The sequence below is a fragment of the Pleurodeles waltl genome, chromosome 8, assembly GCF_031143425.1.
Source record: "Pleurodeles waltl isolate 20211129_DDA chromosome 8, aPleWal1.hap1.20221129, whole genome shotgun sequence".
Taxonomy (NCBI): Eukaryota; Metazoa; Chordata; class Amphibia; order Caudata; family Salamandridae; genus Pleurodeles; species Pleurodeles waltl.
Window position 1 is genome coordinate 1,441,714,384 of NC_090447.1, and position 26,180 is coordinate 1,441,740,563.

General features: G+C 43.7%; 1 protein-coding gene across 1 annotated transcript in view; it reads right to left on the reverse strand.

The window, feature by feature from the left end:
- The window catches only part of C2CD2 (C2 calcium dependent domain containing 2), a 343,623-nt gene that overhangs the window by 93,326 nt on the left and 224,117 nt on the right, over nucleotides 1-26,180 (reverse strand). The window contains exons 9-11 of the mRNA XM_069202597.1: nucleotides 13,491-13,618; nucleotides 11,728-11,899; nucleotides 10,218-10,331 (exon numbers count right to left, since the gene is read on the reverse strand). Coding sequence (XP_069058698.1) covers nucleotides 10,218-10,331; nucleotides 11,728-11,899; nucleotides 13,491-13,618 — 414 coding nt within the window. The remainder of the gene's footprint in view (nucleotides 1-10,217; nucleotides 10,332-11,727; nucleotides 11,900-13,490; nucleotides 13,619-26,180) is intronic.

Sequence of the window (26,180 nt, forward strand, 5' to 3'; positions counted from 1 at the left end):
TATAATTTCCTTTTATAAATCACCCTTTCCTAGCTCTATATGCCAATCATTAATATAAGCACAAACTACAGAAGCATTCACTTTGGCTGTAGAGCACTGTTCACTATCATCCTCATACTGACGAGAATCAACATCCTCCTTCACAGGAAACCTACATAGAAGTCTGCTTTCTCATTCCTCCCTTTCTTCCTTCTTTCCTCCCAAGGGATGTAAACTTTTAAATTGTACTAACACTTTAATAGAAAGTCTTGCTAGCCTCACCATTGACTTTCTTAGTTCCTGAAATATCTATTAGGGGCTGAGGATCAGCTCCAAGTGTACAAAGCCTCCACTACAGGTAGGACTCAAATTCTTCTACACCCAAAACAAATGAGAGTATTCTTTCTTTTTTTTTCACTTTCTTCACAGTTCTTGAAATAAACCCCAACGATCACCTCAGCTGCACCACCCAGCTGGAAATGCACAGCACCTAGATCATACTGATTTGCACAAACTTGAATCAACAATAAGATACATCCCCAACCTCCCAAATATGGCTGCAACAGAGGAGCTAAAGAAATCCCAATTTCAGTGAGCTCAATGTCAATTTCACAATGTCCTGATCACAGCAAACCACTTCCCTTTTTGATAAAGTCCTGAAATATTTGGTAAAGTTGATGAAATAATTGATTACAGCTCATGCAGTTCTAAAAATGAAGATAGTTGTTAAGGAGCCTTGAAAATACTGTTCATACCCTCATCAAAAGGAATATTGCCTAGGTATTTAAGCTCAACACGTTTGAAAATACACTTGTCTTTTCTCAGTGTAACAAGGATAGGACTTTACAGCACGATCATGCCCAGACTCTGTTTCTGTAACAATGAGTAAATCACCCTGAAAAGCAACAGCTTAGTCCAAACCCCTGAAGAGATTGGTCATGACAGAGGCGGCACAGGTCAGACCAAATGCCATTCTGGAGAACTGGACCGTCCTATCAAGTATAACGAACGCTTTTGGGTGGCAAGACTCAATGGCCAGTTCCACTTGGTGGAACGCTGGCCAAAGGTCTAAGATCTTTTTTTTTTTTTTTTTTTTAAATATATTTATTGGTTTTATTTTTCAAAATATGATACAAATTGTTCAATTTGCAACCACAGGATAAACCAAAACAATGGAAGGTCTAACATCTTGAACCATGGTTTTAGCCTCCATGGTAATAAGATCCTCAATGTGTGGAAAAGGAAAACTCTCAACTCAGATGTCATTATTTAAGGACTTAAGGTCAATGCAGAGGTGTAATTTGCCCGACTTTTTCCACTAGAACAATGGGCATAAACCAATATTGTGGCACCTGCTGGTTCAAATATGCTTTGAATACACATTTTGTGGAATAATTTTGACAAATCACTCCATACACTACGTGGCACACAATGTGTACCTGACAAATATACAATTTCACATTCTATTTGATGGTGCAAAAAAATCTCTGATCATACCAAACGTCTTTCAAACGCATAGCAGTATCTCTTGACCCAAATGTTATCAGCATAAGAAGAACCATTCTCAACTGAATACACGTGTAATGCTTTATTTTGTCTCATTACCATGTTAAAATCAACTTGGAGTCACCAACCCAGGACACAGATACTTTTTTGCACCATCAACTTTCCATTTCATCCTCTTACCGTAAAAGAACGATTTGTGAGTATAAATACAAAGGTCTATCTCGCATCCCTCAAATGGTTTAGCGGTGGTAGAAGAAATGTTCCATATCAATGTGCTTTGTATTTATCTATAATGCTTTGTATGGCCCCACAGTTCTCTAGGATGGGTTTAATTTGCTAATACCTTACTATCGGACTTTGTGAGCTCACATTCTCGCTCTGCATGTCAGTTAATGAGATCGGTCCTCCATCTTTCCAAACATCCTCCAGTTTGGAGATGCCTCCATTTTCCATGGCCTTCCACCTTACGCAGCCGACTCAGGAGGTAGAGTCCCACATTGGGGTCCTCCAGCGTCAGTCTCCACCACCATCCGAGCCTCTGTGTAACCCGTCTCCACATAGTCACCACTGTCCTTGTAGGGCAGGGGAGGGGATGGAGGGCAACCCTCTACTGCCATACAGTCTCCGTAAGTAATCCTCTGGGGCCATTGCCACTCTGTCCACCTGCCAAGAGGGCTTCTGCTAGGCCGAGAAGGCCCAGTCATTTATTACTAACAGATGGGTGGCCCAGTAATAGACTCTGAAGTTCAGTAGAGCAATACCTCTCTCCTCCTGATGTCTAGTCATCAATGACAACTCAATGCGGGAGATCCCACCATCCCTTAGTAAACCCCTTCTGATGCCATCAACAGTCGGGGAAAGGGGTGTTCTGCAGCACATACAAAATTATTTATTTGCTGAAGTGTTTGGAACGGGCCACCCGGCCCAGCAGGGACAGAGGGAGGTTTTAACACCTCTCTACATCACAGCGCTAAGCCTTGAGGACCTTTATCAGATTATTTCCAGAAACAAGTTGCGATCCGGAGTCACGAAAATACCCAAATATTGGAACCCTTCAGTCACCCACCGAAACGGGTAGTCCTGTGTGTCGCCCGGGCCCATCCTTCCTATGGGAAACCCTACAGATTTGTGCCAATTACTTCAAAGTCCTGAGCATGCGCCAAACATTTCTAGGATATGTAGGATTCTCGGCACGGAATGTGGTGGATCTGCCAGATAAAGTATGTCACCTGCGTACAGAGAAATGACATCATCCCAGTCCAGGGTCCAGCAGAGACCTTTGATCTGTGCATCCTTGTACATACAGGCCCCAAGGGCCTCCAAGGCTACTACAAACAATAGTAGCAACAACGGGCATCCTTGGCTGGTGCCCCAGGAAAATTTAAAGCTACTAGATCGCGCCTCTTTTGACCCAGAATCTTGTTACCAGGTATGTGTACAACACCCGCACCTAGAATAGTAGTATGCACCAAACCCCATCTTAGTAAGCACCACCAGCATATATGGCCATTTCAAAGAATTGAAGGCCTTTTTGGCATCGGGGGCCAGTCTGACCCGTGCTTCCTCAAGTCCAAACAGCCCATCAAGCGCTGCAAATTGTGCCGCATGGCCCTGTATGGCATGAACCCAGACTGGTCTGGGCTACCAGGAAGTCCACCACCTGCTTGAGATGGTTTGCCATTATTTTCACCAAAACCTTTGTCCACATTAGGGAAATCGGCCTATAGAAAGCACAGTCGTCCACAGGTTTACCCTTGTTGTGGTTTATGGCAATCATTGCCTCGCTAAGATCTGATGGTAGTGCACCTTGATCCCTCACTTTGAAGAACCTTATGAGGATTGGCTTCACCACTTTGGAATTTGCGCATTTAAAGAATTCCAGCGGAAAACGTGGGGGCCAGGGGTCTTACCACTACTAAACTGGGATATGGCTTCTGTCACCTCACCCTCAGTGATCTCTGCTTCTAGTAGATCAGTCTGGTCAGGGCTCAGGAAGGGGGAGGGTGCATTGGGAGGTCAGTGATGAAAGCATCTAGCTCCCCCCATCAGCCTTGGTTCGCACCTTGTATAGTCCCCTCCAGGTCATCAGCAAAGTCATGTGCAATTTTCGGGGGGCTCTCCCATAACTCTCCACCTCCTGACTTTACTCTCCATACCCACCTCTGTGCCTCCTCCTTTTTAGCAACACAAAAGGATGATGGACGGAGAGCTGAACAATGCAAACACTCACCCCCAGTCACAGATCTGGGTTTAATCCATCGTTCTTTTGCGGACCATGCCACCCCAGTTTGGACCCAGCCATATGCAAATCAGTCTGGGCCGCTTTTGATCTGCAGAGGCCTAGGCACTCACCAGCCTCCATGTTCATGGGAGTCCTGAGCATCTGGCCTTGTACCACCCATGCCCTCCAACCATGTCCATGCTTCAGCTGCTGTATTGCAAAAAAGGAAGCAGCACTGGTCTATAATCCAGTCTGGCCAGCTAGAGGAGCACATACTTGAAGTTCAAAGCACGTAATTGCCGTTTCACTGCTATGAAGTATTCTCACTGGCGATGGACCGCTTGGGCATAATCTGGGTGTATGTTCCCTGGTCCTGGTCTCCCACCCCTCTTGCCGGGGCCTGTGTGCACAGGGTGTTGATGAATGTCAAGCTTGTTGCAACAGTTGAGGACTCTGATCATCTTGGGTGGCCCCAGCTGCAGCATACCACCTGGCAACCTATGGGCTCTTTTCACCGTGAATACCCTGGAGGCCTTGCCTTCCATTACTATCTTCAGCAACTTGTCCTCCATGTACAGTTCTACACTGGGGCCATCAGCCCATTCTGGTAGGCTCACTACTTGCGTGTTGTTGCATCAGGAGAGACCCTATGCATCATCCACTCTCTCTCATGTAGGCATGCCACTGATTGCAGCAGGAATTATACCTGCATCTTGTGGTCCCTGGCAGTGGCCTGTAGTTGTGCTACACTGGATTCTGTCTCGCCCACTCTGTCAGCCAACTTTTTGTGGTCCACTTGGAGACGGTCCAGAGTGACAGAGTCTATTTTATTTTCCAATGCGGCCTTGGTGTCCCCATTAGCCACCAATATTGCCACCGTTTGAGCCTCAAAGCCAGAGTCCAACAGGTGCTGGTGAATAATCCAGGTGCCTACCCAGTCCTGCCTCACCCCCAGTGGGGAGCCGACGTGCTGTTTTATTGCGTACCATGGAGTCCAGTGTCACTGGGCTCAGTGCCTCCAGACCACTGTTATCTGAGCCCGGAGCTCAGGGGCTGACAGTCACTGAGGTTCGCCACCACGGTCCAGCCACATGCTGCCCTCTTCCCCCAAAGGACTGACTCCTCAGTTCCCCCCGAGGGGAGCGCCCAGACCTCAACACCAAATGGGTCCCGCAGGACTGCCACCCCCAGCTGGCACAAGCACCCCCAGCTATCTTCCGCTGTATCTGCCACCTGAAAATCATTGCTGCCATCCCACCGGGGCTTCCTGCCGCCTTCATCACACCTACAAGTATGCAGGTGCCCCTGATTCCATCCACAACTGAGCTGCCCTCTATCGCACCTTATTCCCACTGACGGGGTTGAGGCAGTATTCAGTGTCCCCCGGACGTATGGGGCCCTGCGGGGTGGGGTTGGGCGGGGGAGCATGGAGTAACTGCTTCCTGAGGGCCCTCCTGAGTCCACAGGCACCTCTTCCTCCGGCCGCAGTCTCACGTTGGCCACCGCCTCCTCACCAGCAGTCCCTTGTTTAGTAGTCCCCCAGGAGGCCCGCTCTCTGTAGGTCTCTGCCCGGGGCGGCAGCTTGACTCAGTTCTCAATCCCCAGGCTCCACTGAGAGCCAGGCAGGGCCCCGGCTCGAGCCTTGCCGGCCCTCCAGTCCTGCCTCATCTCCACTTACATTCAGCCCTCAATTGTTGGGCATGCAGTCCGCTACAGGGACGCGACCATCTTGTCAGTGTTGCAAGGATCCGGTGAATCTGAGCACAGCACCGTCCGGGCCCCCCTCACAGTCCATGGCGCCTCCTCCAGGTGGCAAGTTCAGTCTAGGGAACTGCGATTCCTGGGTAGCTTTGGGGTGTGGGGGGGTCTGTGGATTCCGGTAAAGGGGGGGGGTGGGATGTTCACCTCAGGGGTCAGGCTAAAGGAAGTCTAGAGGGCTGTCACTGCAGATCTTCAAGAGCTCGTCCAGCTCCATGAATGGCTGGCCACACCCCCTCAAATGGGTTTCCAAGCTGTTCCCTACCAGGTGGTGGACCTAAAGGAATGGTCAGGCAAGTAAACTGTGGATTGAGTGAGCATACTAGCCATTCCTCTTCACCTGTGTGTTAAAGCAATAATGCTTAGTAAGGTGTTATAGGAAGCTGTCCTCAGCAGTCACTGAGGCACCCCTTGCCAAGGTTAATGTTGAAGATTTTGGCCTTGTTAAATGGGCCTGGATTGCAACTATTGGTTCTTTCAGAGCAAGTGCTTAGCAGATAATCCAGTGAGACAAAGTTCTCTTTTTAACCGGCTTGATCTTCCTATACCTGTGTAACCTATGAAGATCTCGTTGTCAGATCAAATCACTTTGGTGTGGTATATACCCTATTTATCGGCATATAACACGCACTTTTTCTCCCTGAAAATAAGGGGCAAATGATGTGTGCGTGTTATACGCCGATATAATGTTAAGGACCCTTAGTACATTCCGAAATTTAAGTTTATGAGGTGCGTGTTATACGCCGGTGCGTGTTATACGCCGATAAATACGGTAGTTAGCAGCTGAGCAGCCACTGAATCCCCTCCTTCTTTTTGGTGAGCTATCGTAGGCGATTAAAAAGAGGAAGGGTGATGAAATTCTCCATATGGAAAGGTGCTGGAAGGGTATCAGTTACGATTTGGTGTACCAACGTGTTGAAGTAGATGCATGTAAATGGGGGAGAGGGCTCAGGTGCCAAGTGATTGCAACTTACTGACATGTCTTGCTGAGGTAACTGCTACCCCAGAAAAATAATTTCCAGTGTCAACAACTGCCAATTGTGAAGGGGCACAAAGGAAGATACCATCAAAAACGTCAAATCATGTTCAGGTCCCATTATGGCATGACAAATGGGCAAAGATAAAATAGATTCATCCAGACAATAGAAAATGTAAACAGCGACTGACTGAAGCTGCTTCTTCCTTTTCTCTTACTTGTGTCATTTCTTCATGGAAAAATTATAAAGTGTCTTCAAACTCAGCTGAAACCGATGATGGTCTCTGGCCTGGTCTTCCAGCTTGGCCTGCCTTCACTTGATAGCCTTCAGGTGCATGCGGAGGCAAGAGTTAAATGACCTAGTCCTGCTCCAACCCTAGACACCAGAAACAAATGTCATTGGGCGAGGTGGGCCATTGCAAATCCTTGCACGATTTAAACCCTGAGCACCATATGCACTGCACCAATTTCCACAAAAAAGCTTGTCCAGAAAGCTCTCAGACAAGCAAGTGAGCAACGGATACCCATCGAGCGGCATGGAGAGAAACGGATGGCAGGACAAGTGCTCTATGGCTCCATTTTTGACACGGATGTAGAGCCAGTGCCCTGTACCGGCATGGACAACCTACTGAAACTTTTCTAGATCCGGTCTAGTGCCCAGTATATTCGAAAGGAATCTGCAGGTACAAGTATCCATCATAAATTATAGTTATTCTAGCACTTGAATATACAAGTAGATCATTGCTTACCCATATCTTTTGCCACTGATAAGCGAGAATCTTCACACACCCTGCTGCTTTCCAGTGTAGTTTAATTTACAATTGTACTGATTCATTAAACTTTTGAGTACTTCACTCTGGCTATGATTTGCTACACATTGAACACTCATGCACTTCCCTCTCTGCAAACTTCCCCAATTTGACCAATCTTATCATATTTCCAACATTCCTTGCCTAACGCATAACAAGATTTACATTTAGAATTGGACACATGTGAAGGTGCAATGCATGGCTTTGGTTGATTGATTTTAGGCCACTAAGATTCGACTTTATCAGAAACAGACATTTATTTGTACCTTTCTGGCTGTCAATAGAAAACATTTAGCTACGGAGCTGTTATTTTAAAGTAGTTTCTAACAGTTTGACATCCTCTCAATATTTCCAGAAATACCTACCACTTTATCAAGGGAGTCATGTTTGCTAATCAGGATGTGTCCTTAGATCTGTTGGAAACTGAAATGGCTACAGACTGATCCTTTATGAGCTTTAAAAATCACAATCCGATGCAAATATTTTCAGTGCTGTTCCACATGAAAAAGTTGTGATGATCAACAACAAGATTATTTTCTCCTTCATAATATAACTCAAGATGCTTTGCTAAGTACTCACATTGTGGAAGGGTATAAAAAGTAAAAGTCTGTCCCTCCATTTCTAAGTAGTAGAGCAAATATTTGTTTCTTCTGTCAGCTCTACATCTGTGCCCTTGTGTGGCCCATAACCAAGCACTGAATAGTCAAACATCCTACTCTACTTACACCATTTTAACGGTGCTTCCTTTGGGTCTTGAAGGATAGGAACAGGTAGAGTAACTGATTGCATGTTTTATTTCTAAAGAACACTGAAATTCATTTTTGACAAACAGATAACATGAAACAGCAGAATAAAACTGCAAATATTAGCAAAATATTTATCAATCACTGATACAAGCAACATCGTGAAGTGTGTACAGGTTATTTGATGATTCACCCTGCTGAAACTGATGAACAGTGATATGTGCAAATAATTGAAATATTCTTATTAGCAACTAACAAGTAAAACGTTGAAGCTAACTGAAAAGGTTGCATGCAGATCTCTAAAGAATCCGCAATCTACAAATAGTCTGCAGATCGCTGAAGAATGTTGTGATCTGCATGTACCTGCCATTCGCTGCAACAATTAAACTGCAAAGTGAGCAAATCACTGAAAGGTGACTGCTGCGATAAAGAATATTCATACAAAAGCTGAGTTGCTAGGGTTGTAGTTCGATAGTAAAACAAACACATTGTGCTTGAATACGATAGCTTGAGAACCTCAGGCCATTCGATCATTTTGTCTGAACTAGAAACATGCAAACACAATGAGCCTCTACATGGAGGTCCAGCAAGAGGGCGAAGTAAAAAAGAAAAACTGGAGACAGTGCAGGCACGCAGGATGCGTGTCAGGTACGACTAAAATTGTAAACCAAATGCAGCACTGAATTTGTGGAGTATTTTTAGATTATGTCAGTATCAGTTAGCAACCTTTTGTTGGGACAATCCAATATTGTGTTGTCAAGTGGTGTATGTGTCCAGCTCCCCTGGGGGGTCTCAATTCCACCCCTAGCTGACATTAGGGGAGTCCAAATGTCTGGGCTTCCTTCTTTGTTCAGTGGGAGTGGGCTGTCTCAACCTTGCTACAGTGTAGCAGCGAATTACCAGCAAATTACCAGATGCATATTTTCCTCCCCACCCTTTCTTCCTCAGGAGCTTGGTGAAGCAATGATTATTGCTCCTTTTGTTTGGGGAGGCCTTTGTTCCTCTGTTGGAGAGCAGAGTACATAACTTGTCCCGGCAGGGTGACGAAAGGCTTGGAACTGGATTCTGAGCTGAGCCAGAGAAATAAGACAGTTCTGGGCAACCAGTAATGTATACATGTAGGTTCTTGGGACCTGCATATTCAAATGTGGTGTGGTGTACATCTGTCACCCTAGCTTGACACCTCACTGGACTATGTAGGCCCAAACTGAGAAAAACTGCAATTTAAGGCAGATTTCCCTGTATGTGTCTGTTACAGCGACACTGCAGATAATCCAATAAACCCTTCTGAACTAACGATGAGTGTCCACTAATAGTATTAAAAGGCCTACGCCAAGTCAACATTCATCCATGCAGAGTCCCTTCAGCGTCAGGCTATCTGTGTGTAATTACCAGGCTGTGCACGACAATAGACACACGAGTAGCCCACACAGGTGTGCACACATGTTCACGTGTAACTAGCCCGTTGCCCCTTACACTAGCTCTGTCACAGCAGTCTTCTCTTAAAAGGCATACACTGGCGGAAAAGACGAACAGTCCAATTACCATGTGATTACCATAGGTGAGACTCAGGGAGTGAGACCCACCTTCAATAAAGGTCTAAAAACCGGGTGTACAAAAAGCGAAAAATATGGGCGGACTAAATGGGTGGAAAATCGAATTAACACTCAGGTTCTCAAAACATTCCTCAGTTAAGATACCCACAATACAATGTACAAAACGACACTTCAGAAATGACACCTACAGGCAGACCCAAAGCATTGAAAGTGTGGTGTGATAGTTAAAGGCATCAAGGTATTAGTCTGTGGCAATCAATGCAGCTTAGCTTGAAATCTATGATTTTCTGGTGGGGCAAAGGAGTTTGAAGGGTTATATTTCTATTATTAACATTTGTTTTGCTATGCTTGTTATAATCTTCTCATTGTACGTCTGAAAACCTTTAAAAATCTATTTTCCTTTCAGTCAATAATCCAAGATATAGTTGTTAGGTCATCACTGATGGTATGAAACATATATTGATGATGAGAATTAAATTTCGGCTATGAAACAAAAATCTGAAAAATATGGCAGTGGAAAAATATAGAAGTTATAGAAGAATAGAAAGAATATCCATTATGAACTTAATATATTATACATTGGTCATTCACAGACCAAGAAAAATAGTCTACATATATAAAAAATGAAGAAAGACTATTATAAGAAAGATTTTGGATTCTTGCTCTTACCTGTGTCTGAGGAAGACAATGCTTTGCTGACAGGCGCACTATGGTTAGGAATGGCCTGAACAAACAAATCCTTCTCGATCACCTTTACTTTCGGTGGAGTCTTTGCAGGTGAATCTAAGATTCCAAAAACAGACCATATGGTTAATTGTCTACATAGTTATCAACTGAACAAATTTACAAACTTTTAATACCTAATTTCCTTTCTAACTGGCTAGACCACAATTTGAGAGAACAAAAAGTGAGCTGTTGATGCACTATTAAGTCACAGGTGTTGTCTGAAAACATCAACTGGAATGCGAGAAGGTCAACCACAACTAATTCATGAATTCAGCTCTAGCAACAAGAGACATCCATTTTCATAATCATTTTACCTGCTAATGCTGGTGTAGTAAAACTGTCTGAGAACAACATTTTTCAAGCAAGAGGAGTTAACAGGAGACTGACTTTTTGTTTTCCATTTTGGAGAATCACAGCATGTCCAAGAAACCGGGCCTGCTGAAAATCTATTACTAGTAGTCACTTTACCAAAAAGATATATACACTCCCTTTGAAAAATATTGTTGCACTAAGACATGAAACAGGGTGCTACATAATGTGCATTAACAACTGGCTAGCAGAGATAATCCAGCACAGCAAATAGTATGTAGGTAAAAGCACATTCAGAGAAAGCGAAATATGAGTGTAATCTACATTATCAGAACACACAGGATGAAAATACATGTTTAAAGAGTGAGGATGACATATGAAAAGAAAGAACCAAATAATGGGAATTGGAAAGGTGATTTCTAAGCTGCTCAACCTGTAGTTTAGTACCACGTCTTTACTCCCTTCTTTGTAAGAATCTTCTTTACATTAATGCTCATCTTTACTCGTTTATTGACCTCAGAGTCATACTGCTGGAAGAAGTATCAAGTCCAAGAGCTGTAAAAATATACAATATTGCTTGTTGAAATATATCCCTTATTCTTTATCGGTCAGTTGTGACAGCAGAGCTGCACAACCTAGATGATAACAGTAGGTTTTTGAAGGCCAAGTGCTCATAAAGTCAATAACTGAGAATACTGTATTACTGAGCTCACTCAACATACACAGTAATCTTCCCATTCCACGGGTAGTACCGGGTGGATAATACTACTCAGGCATAATGTCATTTTGCTAAACAATACAACTTTGCATTTACAGTATAAACTTTGTGCGTGATCAGAACATATTAAATGTGGTATTCTGTGAAATTCCATTCATTCTTTAGCAAACCAGTTCCCAGGGGAAATCTGTGAAACTTTCATTATTCCAGGAAAATAGGAGAGATGTTCCAGAAGTAAGGTTTCAATCTTTCAAGCGCTTAGAAGGCACTTGTGAGGCGAGGAGGCTACTGACAGTAATAGCACTTTTTAGACAGGTAATATGTGGCTATACAAGCATCGTTGGGAAATGTGTAGATTTATACACAACACATCAGTGCTTTGAAAAGTATTATTATTTTTTTTTTTTTTACACATTTACTGCTAACCTAAGTTCACAGCACAGGTCCTCCCTTCTGGTCGAAGTTTGGTTTTTACAGCTGTTACAGTCGTCACGACAGTACCACAGGGCATCACCGTCCGATCCTTCTCCACTTTTGTAGCAGTAGGTGGGGCAGTAACTTGCCAGGATTTCAGCTCTGTGGGTTCTACATAGGAAAACTTCAAGGAAGAAAAGCACATTTTAATAAGGTTTTGGTCAAATAAACACTACAGTGCACTAAATATTAAAAAGCCAGTTTTCTACAAATCATAGTGAATGCCAAACATTGAGCACACAATACACACAACCCCAATTACAATTCCTGTCATTTAACGTATTTTCTGTGACTAATTAAAGTCCTGACAAAGTGATATAATGCATGTAGTGCACCCTACAGCCATGTACGTGTCTGATAATTGGGTCAATGCATTGTGCTATCAGGCCAGGTATATGTACATCTAGGCAACACATCAGACAGCTTAGCGTTTGGTTTCACTATGTAGCTATGCAACTAATCAATACCAGGAAAGTTCAACAATAGTTTCTCATCTGCTGAATATTTGTCCATGCAGGACGACAAGAAAAGGAATATCATGATACTGCATGAAAAAAAGAGCGTACTGCAATTAAGGGACATACATTAATTGGGAAACATCCTAAACAGAAGTGCCAAATACTCCTTTAAATGGCATACACAATGAATAGTCTGGTGAAGCAAATGAGTGGATGTAAACAATTTCATACTTCAAAAGTGGTAGTAGTACCATTCATACTGCAGGATGATAAAAGTCAGTAATTAATTAGCAATGGCCGCTGACTAGAAGAGGAGATATTTTGGCTTATAAAAATGAAGAGAAAGATTACAGACATGGTAATGATGCAATACCGTTTGCACTAGGGATCTTAACATTTTATTGACACCACCAGCGAGGTCATAACATTCCTGCTGCAGCATAAAGTTTAGATGATGTGGGGAATGGCCCATTATGCACATGCGCCAGCCAGTCCATACCAGCTTACTATTAAGATCATTTGTTCAGCTAGTTAATGAAACGTTCAGCCTGATTTAAAGGCGTGTTTGGGTGGGGGTGTTAGTGGGGATGTGGTGGGGGAGAGGGTTACATGGAGGGAGGGAGGGGAGGGAGAGTATCTGTTAAAAAGTGTACGACAAAATTCAGACCGTTGTACACAGTGGATGTCCTACCGCTGGAGAAAACTGTCTACGCCAGTGGGGCAGTCAAAGCACGGTGTTATTATTAAACATTGTGGCAGTTCAGCAGCTTCAGTCACAGTGACAGATCCCATTTCCACGGTCGGTGGAGTTAGCACCAGGAAAGACCACCTTGCTATTTTCATGAAACACTGAGTACCTAACATACTTAGAAACATCCTTAGCATGTGTAGGGGACGGTACGCAATGAGGCCATCTCCATTTTGATGGTACACTGCACTTGTCCACAACAGATGGTGCAGATTGTACTATTCAATATGGCTGCTGGTGGATTTCTGACAGATTTCTCTCCAAAAACGATACTTCACGTGGCAGAGACAGTCAGTTTAAAGGAGTAATCCGCTGCCACAATGGCCGACTATTCCAAATATAGCATATTTTGCACTGCCAGCAGGGAGGGCGACATAGTTAAACAACAATGAAGGAAAAGACTAACGGATTGTTCATATTATAGCATATTAAAAAAAGATGAATTGTTGCTACTTATCTGCTCTTTTCTGATATGGGATCTGTTACCAAGTAAGGTGTGATTAACATACCTCTGCTGTTACAGTACCCGAGACAGGGTTATTGCTGCTTGGTCTGCTGCTCAATGGAAAGCTTTGTTCTCCAGAAGGCTGTTTCTTGAACAGATCCAAGGGCACAGCAGCCCAGGCATTGAAGGAACCTATATGAAACAAAATGAACTGAGTTTGTTGCAACATTAAGCAGATCAAAATTTTGTCAAAAAGCAAGAAACAACAAAGAAGAAAGGAAAGCAGCGAGAAGGGGACTAGAAGACCATGCACCAGGTGCAAACCACCCAACTCACTACACTGAGTAATGTAAGGTAAATCACATACCAATGGGTGTCAGCTCTTCTTTGTGCTTTATATGCAAAGCTAAATTAAAAGGTACTCTCTTAAGGAGAAAAAATATATTTTTTTAAATCACAAACCAGGACATTTCACAAAAATAAAATGCAAGCCAATAATATTGCATCAATCTAGGGGCACAGAATGTCTTCATTGACAGCCCTCACCAACAAAAACACAATGAGGCACAAAGAGGAACTTAATATATTTTTCACACAAATATTCAAGGTTTAAAAAAAAAAAAAAAAAAAGCATTTTATTGATTTTAATGCTTTTGACATTGCTATGAACAAAACTAGAACAAATTGATCATGTACAGTACTGTTGCCTCTCACCCAGTCCTCCCTCTCCACTACCAGCCCCACCAACCCCTTCACCCACAAAACTGTAGGAGGAACTTGTAAACTAAAATGTTCAAGTCTATGGCCACTGCCGGCTGTGGTCAAGAATGATACCCATGTAATTGGCCCCTGGCCTCCAGATTTTGCTATACTTTTGTGGGCAACCCTGGCTTTGTACACTTGGATCTCCCTGCCCATGAACCAGAGAAGTCCCTCCCGCCAGGACTCTACCGAGGGTGGATCCCGATCTTTCCACCCACAGGAAATGCCCCTCTTGCCTATGGTCAGGCCCAAGCTCTGGAGTGTTGGGCAGTGCTGATGCAGATCTAGATCAGATGTAGTGGGCAAGAGAGCTGATTTAGGAATGAAAGGGATGGCTGACCACAGAACAATCACTTGCCTCCAAAATTGTTCCACTCTCTCACACAACCATGTGGTGAGTATAAAGACCCCTTCCCGGGTGGTGCAACAGAGTCAGGCTGGAGAGTCGATATCCTCCCATCTTCCAGAGTCTGCGACTCGTAAGGTAGGTCTGGTGTAGATAATGCAAACGAATTAGGTGGGATTGAGTCCTGACTGCCGCATGTCTGGGGAAGGCAGAGCCTCATTCTCCAGGTTGCCCAGAACCAGCGCTCATGCCTGTCAGACTCCTGGACACGTCGGGCACATGGTGGACCAGAGTTCTATTAACCTGTCCCACTTTGTGATCACCCAGGTCGCCCAGGTCGCCAACCAGCAGTTTGACCTCCAGGGGATTGTATTTTTGGTGCTCCTCGAGATTTCTCTGATGTAGGGGGTCGGGCATGGTGGAACTGGATAGAGCAATAAAACTGGTTGCAATGGAGACTGTATTCCATTTGTAATGTTTGGCAAGATTTGAAGGTCGTGCCCACCATTAGGTCTCCCAGAACCGAGATACCAATCAGGTCACACTTGCAGAAGCCCTCCAGCCCCACCACATGAGGCATCTGATCTCTGTACAACAAATGGTGGCTAGGCATACCCTGGAGCACCCAATTCTCTGTGGCATAGGCAGGATTATGCTGTGTCATACCACTAGTCATTAATGACTAGTAGGTGGGAGGCCACATTATACGCCTCAACATTCGCAGCCACAATCCCCCCTTTGTACTTAGATTTGAAGCATTTTGCAAAGGCTTTTCGACGAGTGCCATGGTTCCGCAGAAAGCTGCACAGTTTGGAATGTGAATAGTGTGGAAAAATGATCAGGGTAAGTCATAGGGGCAGTACTGCAACTGATAGAAGAAACATGGGGGAAACCATCTTAAAGATGGCAGACTGTCCCATGAGGTACAGTAGAAGTGTGGACCATGTTCGGAAGTCGGACTCCAGGCACTCATTAATAATTGGATAGTGTGCTTCCATGCCGTGAATGCTTGTAATGTTATGTAAACCCCCAGGTAATGGCAGGCCTGTGCCTCTATGCGGAAGCTAGAGGCCCAAATATTCAAGTTTATTCAATTGCTTTTGATTGGGGGTTCTTAAATCAGGGACATTTGCTAAATTTATTGAAATTTCCCTAGACAGATGTTGAAAAAAATCAGGACGGTTCCTGTAAATCTGTGGCCTTGCTTACCCCATACTCTCGGCAACAGTACTGTACTGATTTAGAGGAGAAAACATGTCTAAAATAAATCTTGCTTCTGTAGATATATAACGCACAGCGCTGAAGAAAATCATTACTGGCCTTGGATATGGGATATAAAAAGAAGTGATGTATTGACTATGTGAAGCTGACATATAGTTGTAAAATACTCCAATAAAACACACACACACAAAAAACAAAAACTCGGCTTGTCCTAAACACTAAATTCAAGGCACTCAATTCAGCGGATGCTATACACCACATTGAAGAAAAGTTACTTACCTGTGGTAACGATCTTTTGGTGGATCCTTTATCTACCTGCAGAATTCTTACCTGTAGAATAACCCCAGGTGTCAGACTGGATCTGAAAATGTCAAAGCTGTTAAGTCACCAATAGGGGAATGATGGCTTTGTATTAATGCCGAAGTGATGTTGGATGGCCACCAAACTCATATAGCACTGACCCCGCCGAAACAACGTCAGTTTCTAGCTATGTTCTTTCCAGCCTTTGAGTCTGCGGATGGAATGGCAACATTGAGTAACGCAGCACCAAACTTGAAGTATGGCATTATTAATCCTTCCATATAAAACACATGAATCAAATGAGGAGGTAGGCAGGATAGCTGAGTAATCTGCGGCTAGATAGAGTATCCATCGGAAAGATTGTTATTGCAGTAACGGTTTATTCTGATGGATACTACTAACTGTAGATTCCTCACTTCTACAATAAATTTACAACCAGTAGCCTTCTTTGGAGGATGGTTGACAGATGGTTAAATAAGTAAGCCATGCAAGACAGATCTGTCAAAGTGGTCATCGCTATGCACTTTGGAATCCTCCAGGCAGTAATGTTTAGAGAAAGTGTGCAGGGATGCCCATGTACCTGCCTTGCAGATCTCGGCGAGTGGAACCTCTTTGGTAAGGGATGATGATTTGACTTTGGTGAAATTGGCCCAAATTCCTTCTGTGGGTTCTTTCTTGGCCAAAGTACAGCATGTCTTGATGCACACAATAATCCATCTGGACAGCATCCACTTGTGGACCTCTTTGCCATTCTTGGAACCACAGTACCCATAGAAGAGCTGGTCTAGGTAGAAGCTGACTGTCTAGGATGCAACATGTGAAGCTGCTCTTCCTCATTTGTGTAGCGGGGCAGGGAGAAGAAGGTTGGTAAGGTGGTGGCCTGGCCTAAGTGAAAGGGAATGAGCACCTTAGGAAAGAAAGTATCTCTAGTTTGAGACACCATTTTATCAGCGAAAAAGGAAGCAAACGGGGAGAGGGGGGTGTCAGCGCAAAGTCTGCGACTCATTGACCCAACTCGCCAAGGTGATCACCACCAAAAACACTATTTTGATTGTTAACAAGTGCAACTGGCAACAGTGATGGAGCTCAAAAGGAGACCAGGTCAAAACAGGATTAAGGTCCCATCGGGGCATAACAAAAGGAATAGGGGCGTACCGATTAGTCAATCCCTTTAGGATCCACATCACAATGAGTGATCTGAACTGGGAAGGCTGATTTGGAAGACAGAGGCATGCCGGCAAAGCAACCAAGCACCCTTTTACAGAAACTATTGCACACAAGTTTGAACGGCAGGATATGGCAAAAAAAGGCCTGTAGAGGATAATGTTTGCACAGCACGAAACTAAACTGCTTCATCTCCCAGAATAGGCAGATTTCATGGAGGGGCAACACACTTACAATATTAAGTCTACTATCTCTGGTGGCAGCTGAAAGGAGCTTAAGTGTCCAAGCTCAATCTCCAGACATGCAGCTAGAGGCCTCGGAGATTGGGGTGCAGCACCATTCTCCCAGATTGGGACAGAAGGCCCGATCTGAATGGCAGCTTGACAAGGGGACATAAGGAGAAGTGCCAAAGGTCCTCACATCACACTGTCCTTGGCCAATCCAGGGCAATTAGGACGACTAGTGTCAATGGTAATATCAGTACTATGAATTTCTCTTTTCTGAGGGGAAAATTCAAGCCGCTGAGGTCCAGGATCGGAAATAAAATGTCACCCTTTTTGGGAACAAGGAAGTAACAGAAGTAACATCCTTGCCCAGTTGTGTGCTCTAGCACCAACTCCACAGTTTTTTTCAGTAGGAGAGTTGCCACCTCTTATTGCAGGATGGAAAAATGGTCTGCTGGAAGAGAAGAAGGCGTTAGAAGGATTGAGCCTGGAGGAAGGGTAGTGTGTAGCCCCTTTCTATGATCTGATGGACCCACTGGTCAACAGTAATGGCCTTCTAAGCCGGTGAAAAGGAGAACACCCACACCTCCACAGGCTTCATCTGGGATTTGAGTGTCACACTAGACATGCTTCCCTGGTGGAGGGAGGGAGGACAAGGAGGCTTGTTGGAGGGATCCACAGCTCTCACCTCTGAATCGCCTCCTGTATTGTTTCATCAGAAGAGTCTGGGGCTGCTGGGGCTGGTACTGGTGACAAGAGAATCCCTGGGTAAGCTAGGGTTGCTGGAGTCTCAAGGACTGAGGTGTGGTTTTGCTTGCTTGAATCACTCCAAAGTGGCATCAGCTTTGACCCTAAACAGGAATGCCCCATCAAAGGGGATGTCCACCAGGTTGGCATTAAGTCGGATAACAATCCTAAAATTCAAAGCCAGACATGACGTCGTAGTGAGAGGGAAGTCCCCATGGCACACGCCACAGAGTCTGCTGTGCCTTTGTCAGATTCAATAACATGATGCAAGGCATTCTGCCTGCCCAACAACCCCCCCCTGAAAATACGACATTGTGTTGGGAAATGAGTGTGTAGTGTACTAGAAGGGCAGGTGGCATTTAGAGACTTTAGCACCATACTGCCTACTGAAATCATCATCTTTCCACATGCTTTCTGCCACTTGGATTCCGATGGGACTAAAGGGAAGGTGCTTACTACTTGTCCTGAAGAGCAGGATGATTCAATGACCAAGCTCTCTGGTGACTAATGAGCTGAGGGGAATAGTGGATCCCATGGCATGAGCGGTAGCACCATGCGACTATTTTGCTGACTGCCAGAGCTGAGGTGGGCTTTTCCATGGCTGCCATGACTAGTTCCACCAAGGCTTAATTAAAAGGGCAATAAAGGTGCCAAAGTGGGGGCAGGGAGAAGGACTTCAGTGAGTACGTCATTCTTAATAGCCGGAGTTGGGAGTTGTTAGTTCAGCACCTCAGCTGTTTTCTTGACAACTAAATGGAAAGACAGCATCTTATGGGTAATGGGTCCAGAAGGAAGTTCCATATTTAGGGAAGTGTCCAAACCGGCCTGACAATTTGTGAAGTTGCTCTCCTCCTGCATCATCCCCATAAGCATAGAGGTTCTGATTGCCCGGATCCGTTCAAAAGATGCCATGGATCCTCTGCCTGTATTCGTCTAGAAGTTATTGAGCCTCCCTTCTAGACATATTTTGAGGAACAGGCTCAAAGAACTTTGGAGGCGATAGTGGCAGCTCCAGGTCTGGAGCTGGAGGAGGAAGTGGTGATGGCGCTGGTGGCTGCTATGGATACACCGGCCACAGCATATACGGCTGAGGCGTCATACATCTGTGCACTGCAGAAAAGGAGGCAGGAACCGGCACCGAATGGCGTGAAGGCCAGAAGTAAGGGCATCCCATAAGGCACCATGTGCCCTGTGAGCAGGCCGGATAACGCTGTAGCACTATTGAACATAGCATACAGAAACACAGCCATAGCCAAGCCTGGCACTGCAAAATCAGGATTGGCGGATCCAATAATTTGAGGGTGGCACTGGAGGAGATGGCGGCAGTTTTAAGGCCAGGTCCTGTTGGAATACCAGCATGGGGCTACTCTGAGGAAGATCTTCTGGCTCCACAACAACCAACTCCAGCTCCGAGGATGAAGACCCTACAGGAGACGGAGGGCATTTAGGTGACTTCACTCATCCATGCTTTTTCTGCTATTGTTGTCTCCTTCTACCAAAGGAGAGCGAAGACTGTGACCTGAAGAGTGGTCTCAAATGATGCTGGAGTCACAGGACCTGAAGTCTTGGTCTGAACCCAGGCACCATATGGATGGATTGGAGGACAGTAATTGAGATCTGTCCCTCACAGGCCCTAGATGGTTTGAAGTCCTCACTCTTCAGGGGAAGACTTAGTGATGCATTTCAAATTAATTTCTGTGACAATCTCTCTGAGTGAAAGAGAAAGCTCCGCATCAAAGGCACAGGTTAAAAAAAAAGAGAACTGAAGTTGTGTCAGGGTGCGATATGGCTTTGGTGAGGTCTTCCAACGCCTCTTCCAGCATTGATACAAATCTAGCGTCGTCCAACAGCAATTTTAGAGTTTTAAAGTTTCTGGATCCAGTCTGATGGTTGGGATTGCACTACAGGTAAATAGAAACAGAAAACTTAGGGGGTCTTTGGCGGTGCTTCCTGGCCAATTCTGACCGCAGCGGTAAAGCCGCGGTCAGAAAAGGGTCAGAAAAGGGAAACCAGCGGTTTCCCGACGGTTTTCCCCTGGCCATAGGAATCCTCCGCCATGGAGATTCCGACCCCCTTCCCGCCATCCTGTTCCTGGCGGTTCTTACCGCCAGGAACAGGATGGCGGGAACGGGTGTCGTGGGGCCCCTGGGGGCCCCTGCACTGCCCATGCCACTGGCATGGGCAGTGCAGGGGCCCCCTCACAGGGCCCCATAAAGATTTTCAGTGTCTGCTTTGCAGACACTGAAAATCGCGACGGGTGCCACTGCACCCGTCGCACCCCTTCGACTCCGCCGGCTACATTCGGAGCCGGCATCCTCGTAGAAGGGGGTTTCCCGCTGGGCCGGCGGGCGGCCTTCTGGCGCCGGCCCAGCGGGAAAGCCAGAATGGCCGCCGCGGTCTTTTGACCGCGGTGCGGTCATTCGGCGGTTCCCGCTTGGCGGGCGGCGACCGCCGCCCGCCAATGTAGGAATGACCCCCTTAGTGCTCAAAAACTCAGCACACAGGCAATATCAGTGTGTGAAAAGAAAGTGAAGTAGGGGAAGAGGATATATTTGCCCCAGTCATAAAGTGTATATTATTATTGGACTTTCTCCTTGGTTTAAATAGTTAGGGGGGAGGGCAGGGGGCAAATTACACCAGAATCATGTAATTGTGTTTGCATACAACATGTATTGTCTTTGTTTTACTCAAAGAAGGGAAACTAAACGAGGTACATAAAAATATCAACACTACACTGCAATTGTAGATTTTTAATTTAGTGAAGAAATTAGGTATCAATGCTTCATTATTGAGAAGCAAATGTCATTTTGATTTCTTCCTTCGTTGGACCCAAATATCACTTTCCCAACAAATGCTATTAAATGAAGGTACAATTCAAATATTTATTGTTCAGTGGAAACCAATGCCAACTACTACACTTCAAAAAACAGTGCATGCGAACCAGCAGTGGAGCAGCGGCAAAAATGTATTCAGGAGTGGATCAAAACAAGAATGAGCAAACAGAGAGTAGAACTGCAGACAAATGTTGCTATTTTTATTTGCAGGGAGCAGATGCTTTTTTGGCGAGCTCTCATAATTGGACTACATCCCAAGACACACCGCATTTTATGTTTCATAATCAGCTACATGTTCTGTGAAAGTTCTCATTATTTAAATCCTTGCCCGAGACATCGGAGCCTGCCTGACACATTTCAACTCTCCTATGTAACTACTACTTTCTTGGAAATATAGAATATTGCTAGCATTCCTTTACAAATACAATCCTACTGATGAACCCCGAACACATTGGAGATGTTAAAATTTCACTGGATGCCAATTCTTCTACATCCCATAAATGCACTTGAGTTTAACAGATTATTTCCTATATGCTGTAATGTTATGATGTAATACTACTATGATAAAATGATCTTCGAATTTCGGTTTTGCTCTTCCAGAATATGGTATACACATTTGGCTTTACTCTTCCAGCCTTCGACAGGAGGTTTATCAGCATTTAACTCCCAAGTAAAATATTTCCAATCCAAACACCTCATGCAATTTCCCATTTCATTCTATAATGATGATCTTGTTAAACCCAGATCACTGTTTATTTAATTGCTATACCATTTTTGGAAGCTGTATTTACAGACAATGAAGTGAGTATTTAGTAAACTCTATGCTTTCTTGGAGACCATGATTGTGAATAAATAAAATATATACTTCTACATTAAAATATTTGAAAAACTACTATAAAGTTCTATAGTGATACATTCGCCTAATGCACTCAGATCTACTTTACAAAATGTAATTTATTTTTATTCTAAATAAGAAAATGTAGTAAACACTATTGTCTCTGATCCTTTATTATTGTTCATTATTTTAGCTACAACGTCTGATAAAAGCACATTTTCCTTTCATTGTTAATTTACCTTGCTGTCACCATGGCTCTCTGTGATAATCTTATACTCTGTAACCAAATAAACCATCACTAACCCTTAACCAAGGACTCATTACCACTTCAACTGTTTTTTTAAATTAATGTATCCACCAGTGCTTCTTGTTTTTCATGTGCAATCCATGACACCCTTAATTAATCACCAGCCATTCCTTTTCACCCCTTCCCAAATTCTATACCAAATTTGGTCATCCAGCTGGACCTACACTACTCCAAGCCAAACCAGAATGGAATTCCAGAGAAAGTCTGTAAATAAGACCACCCTTTCGGTGTCCCAGATTTTTGAATGGCATCTTCTAGTTTTTTCAGTGAGACTCAAAAAACATTAGTTTACACAACTAAGGGCCTGATTTAGATCTTGCCAGATGGGGTTACTCTGTCACAAACATGACCCGTCCACCGTATTACAGTACCATTAGATCCTACAGAAATCATAATACGGCAGGCGGAATAATCGTCACGTTTGTGACAGAGTAACCCGTCCGCCAAGATCTAAATCAGGCCCTAGGTCTTACTTCACAAGGAAAGTGCCTGCCACCCTCTCTAAGTAAAACTGTTTCAACCTGGACTATTAGGTTAATGAACTCTGAATTGGACCCCATGGCATACAGTGGCCTGTTTTTCAAACGTTCCAGATATTATGAAATAAATAAGTGGTGATACAGTGCAGGATTGTAGCAGATGCATTATAGAATGAAAAATGGGGAAGGAAAAAGGTAACAATTTTATGAAAGATTCAGCAGTGGCAGGAAGCACGGGCTGAGGGCTCTGCTTATCGCTTTGCATGGCCCATGCGGTTGGAGGGGGTACTTCAAATCTGCTCACTCTGGGTGCTTTTTAGCGGATAGGCCAATTGTCATCATGGAGTGTTGGAACTGTCTGGACTAAAGCTGCGCAAAGAGGATGTGCTGTGCCAGCAGTGCGCTGGTAGAGAACTATGATTCTCAGCAGGCACAAACTCTTGTGTGTTCCCAGAAGGACGGTGGCCATCTTGGATTGTCAGGTATAACTTTCCTCGTGTTTGATGGCATCCTCTGCTAGGCAATCATGCCTGAATGTTACTACAGCCAGGACCTCGGTGGATGGATTATGGATCTCGCACATAGATACTATCGCTTTTGGATCACTGATCACACAGAAGTATCCTGACGTATTATTAATAAACACAAACTTGTATCTGTTCTTTTTAATACATTATTACTATAAACTGTTAATACTGAGGTTATATTTCACTAAAGGATTACAGGAGTATTATGAAATTGTTGATGCCAAAAATAACAAAACAAACAACAACATTAAACTATTCTCTTGAATATTCAGTGAACCATTAAAAGTGGGAGAGGGGGTAACGAGGGAGGTGCCCTGCGTAGAAATAGGGAGTACTCTCAAAGTGGATATCATGTTGAAAAGTGTTAGCGTTTTAGCAAGAGTATGGCATTGCTAGTACGGAGCAACATATTAGCAGTGCTTGTTATCGTTCTAGTTTTACAGGAGTCAAGTAGAAACTATATCTGATTTTCGATAGAAGTGTGTAGTGACAACCCTTGAGAGATCTATTCAATTCATAGGGAGAAACAGTATCACATCTGTAGATTGAATATACTTTGCATTTGTATGTTTCGTTTTCAGAATTACTTGTTCCATAGGAAGAACAGAGAATTGGTTACACAGAGAAAATGTTCATGGACATTAATTCACACTTATATTTACGTTCAGTTCTTTAATTCTACACATCTCACTGAGCAGTCAAATGACAAGTCAGACATGGTGGAGTCTTTTGTCTGTTTTAGCTGCTGGCCCCCATATTTCCATATATGGGGTCTCTGCTGACAGATGAAAAAGGAGATTGCTCCCATTGAATCCTACTCAAAAGGTTAGTGCAAGCTGGCAAGCAGTTCTTTAGTTGCTCTCTAGCGGAGAGATGTGCCACTGTTTAAGCTCACGACATGCAACGCATGAGCCCTCCATATTAACCTCGGACACTGGGCTGGCATGTTCAGTACTTACTCAAGAATTTTCAGCCTGTCTCCTGGAAAGATCAAGACTACTGCCTTAATCCAAATGCAAAAACAAAAGAACTGAGTTCACTGACACCTTGGACAAAATAGTTGCGATTATAACCAGTATTTTGGGATGGAACAGTCAGTCTGATAATTCAATTTCTCAGACATGCAGACAGTATATTCCTAAGTAACCAAGGATAATGATGAGAAAGAGTTAGAAAAACAGGAATATATTCATCTTGCCTAAGTTGGGACAACGTTGTAGTACCAGTGTTGGATTTAAGGTGCAGCGTCAACATGAGGCTGCTTGAATAGAGAATAAAGGTAGAGACAAGGAGGAGTACAGCTGAAAGCAAGTAAAGTTTGTATGGCTTCTCTAGAAACATTCTGATGGGGTTTATAGGGTAATATGTGACAGATGAAGGCTTGTATTTGTGATAATGCAGGACTGTCCGATACTACACACAGAGCCACTCGGTTTGGGCATAAGCTGAGGAACAAATGTCTACAAAAAAAAAGAGGGAAGCCTGTGAGTTAGTATTTCTACCAATGAATAAACATGCATTAAAAGAAGGGAGAGACACAAATACTGATTATGAGGGGTGTGAAGAGCAGTAAGGACAATGAGGAAATTTCATTAAACTTTAAAGTCAAAAACTGGTAAAGGCACCATTAAAAGAATAGATTCATGACCCCCAGGGCTGTCTCACAATATAATTCCTTGTCTCATATCTTTACCATCACATCAACTTGTACTTGCTGGGTTTTTGAAGCGTACATTATCAGCTACAGTTAGAATCACCAGACTGAGAAGACTGGATCATTTGGGAATTTGGCTTGCGTCTACATGTTCATTTGTTTGCGTCATACTGTTCTATCATGTTACATCTATGTCTTAGACTAACATCCACTAGATAGGTTCCCGATAAGCATATTTGCAAGTAGAACAAAGTACGCAGTGCTTAGCGTGGAGTACGTTGAATCTTAGGTGATAGTGATGTTAAAGATACAAGACACAAAATAATACTGTAAGACAATTTTGGGGTTTTGCATCTATTCTTTTAATGGTTACATCCTGAGGAAGATGGTTCCACCAAAACATGCGTCGGCACTCAAAAATGGCCTGCAAGCCACCTATAGGAACATCTATTATTATATTCATAGTAGTTATTGATTTATTGTTTACTTAATCAGACCCTTAAGTTATATTAAGGTTATTGCAACATAAAAATGGGCTATAGGATAGAGTAACTGTATAGACAGTCCTTTGTTTAGTGTATCACAAAACTTCGGTTTTATTTGGGTTGAATGTGTTGCATGATTGCATAAATGTGGATGGTTTAGGATGCGTGAGACTCCAGTGGTGGATGAGCATTGGTCTAATAAGTGTGTTTTATTTCAGTGTACTATATTGCGTTTGATAATCTGTATATCAAGTGTTTATTCATGTCTAAGTTGTACGAAAAAGTACACATTATAAAATAAAGATTCGATTTTGATATATATTTCTTCTTAGTTTGTTGGCTCCACTTCCTATGCAAAACTGGAAAATTGTATCAGGTATGAGGAATACTCAAGTATTATAATTTGTAAGAGATGCAGTGATGTTTGGTAGATGCGATCCTCCATTTTGTCCCAGTAAGCTCTGCAATACCTAGAGAGTAAGGCTTGCAAATTGGCAATATGCCAATGATTTGCGGCTTGCGCAGCCACTCTTACCTGCCGCATCAAGCTTCTTGCGCTCCTTGTCTGGTGGAGAAGGGTCTCCAGTGTCCTGGCTATTAGCTCTTTTTTCTGGCTTAAGTAGCCACTATGGAGTCTGGTGGCACTTGTGACCTAATAAACAATGGGTCTCAAGGTGCAAGATTATTTTTTGTTATCTACTCTAGGTGTTATTGTAGGAAAGTACCATCTTGCCTGGCATGTTACCCCCATTTTTCACTGTATATATGTTGTTTTAGTTGTATGTGTCACTGGGACCCTGGTAACCCAGGGCCCCAGTGCTCATAAGTGTGCCTGAATGTGTTACCTGTGTAGTGACTAACTGTCTCAC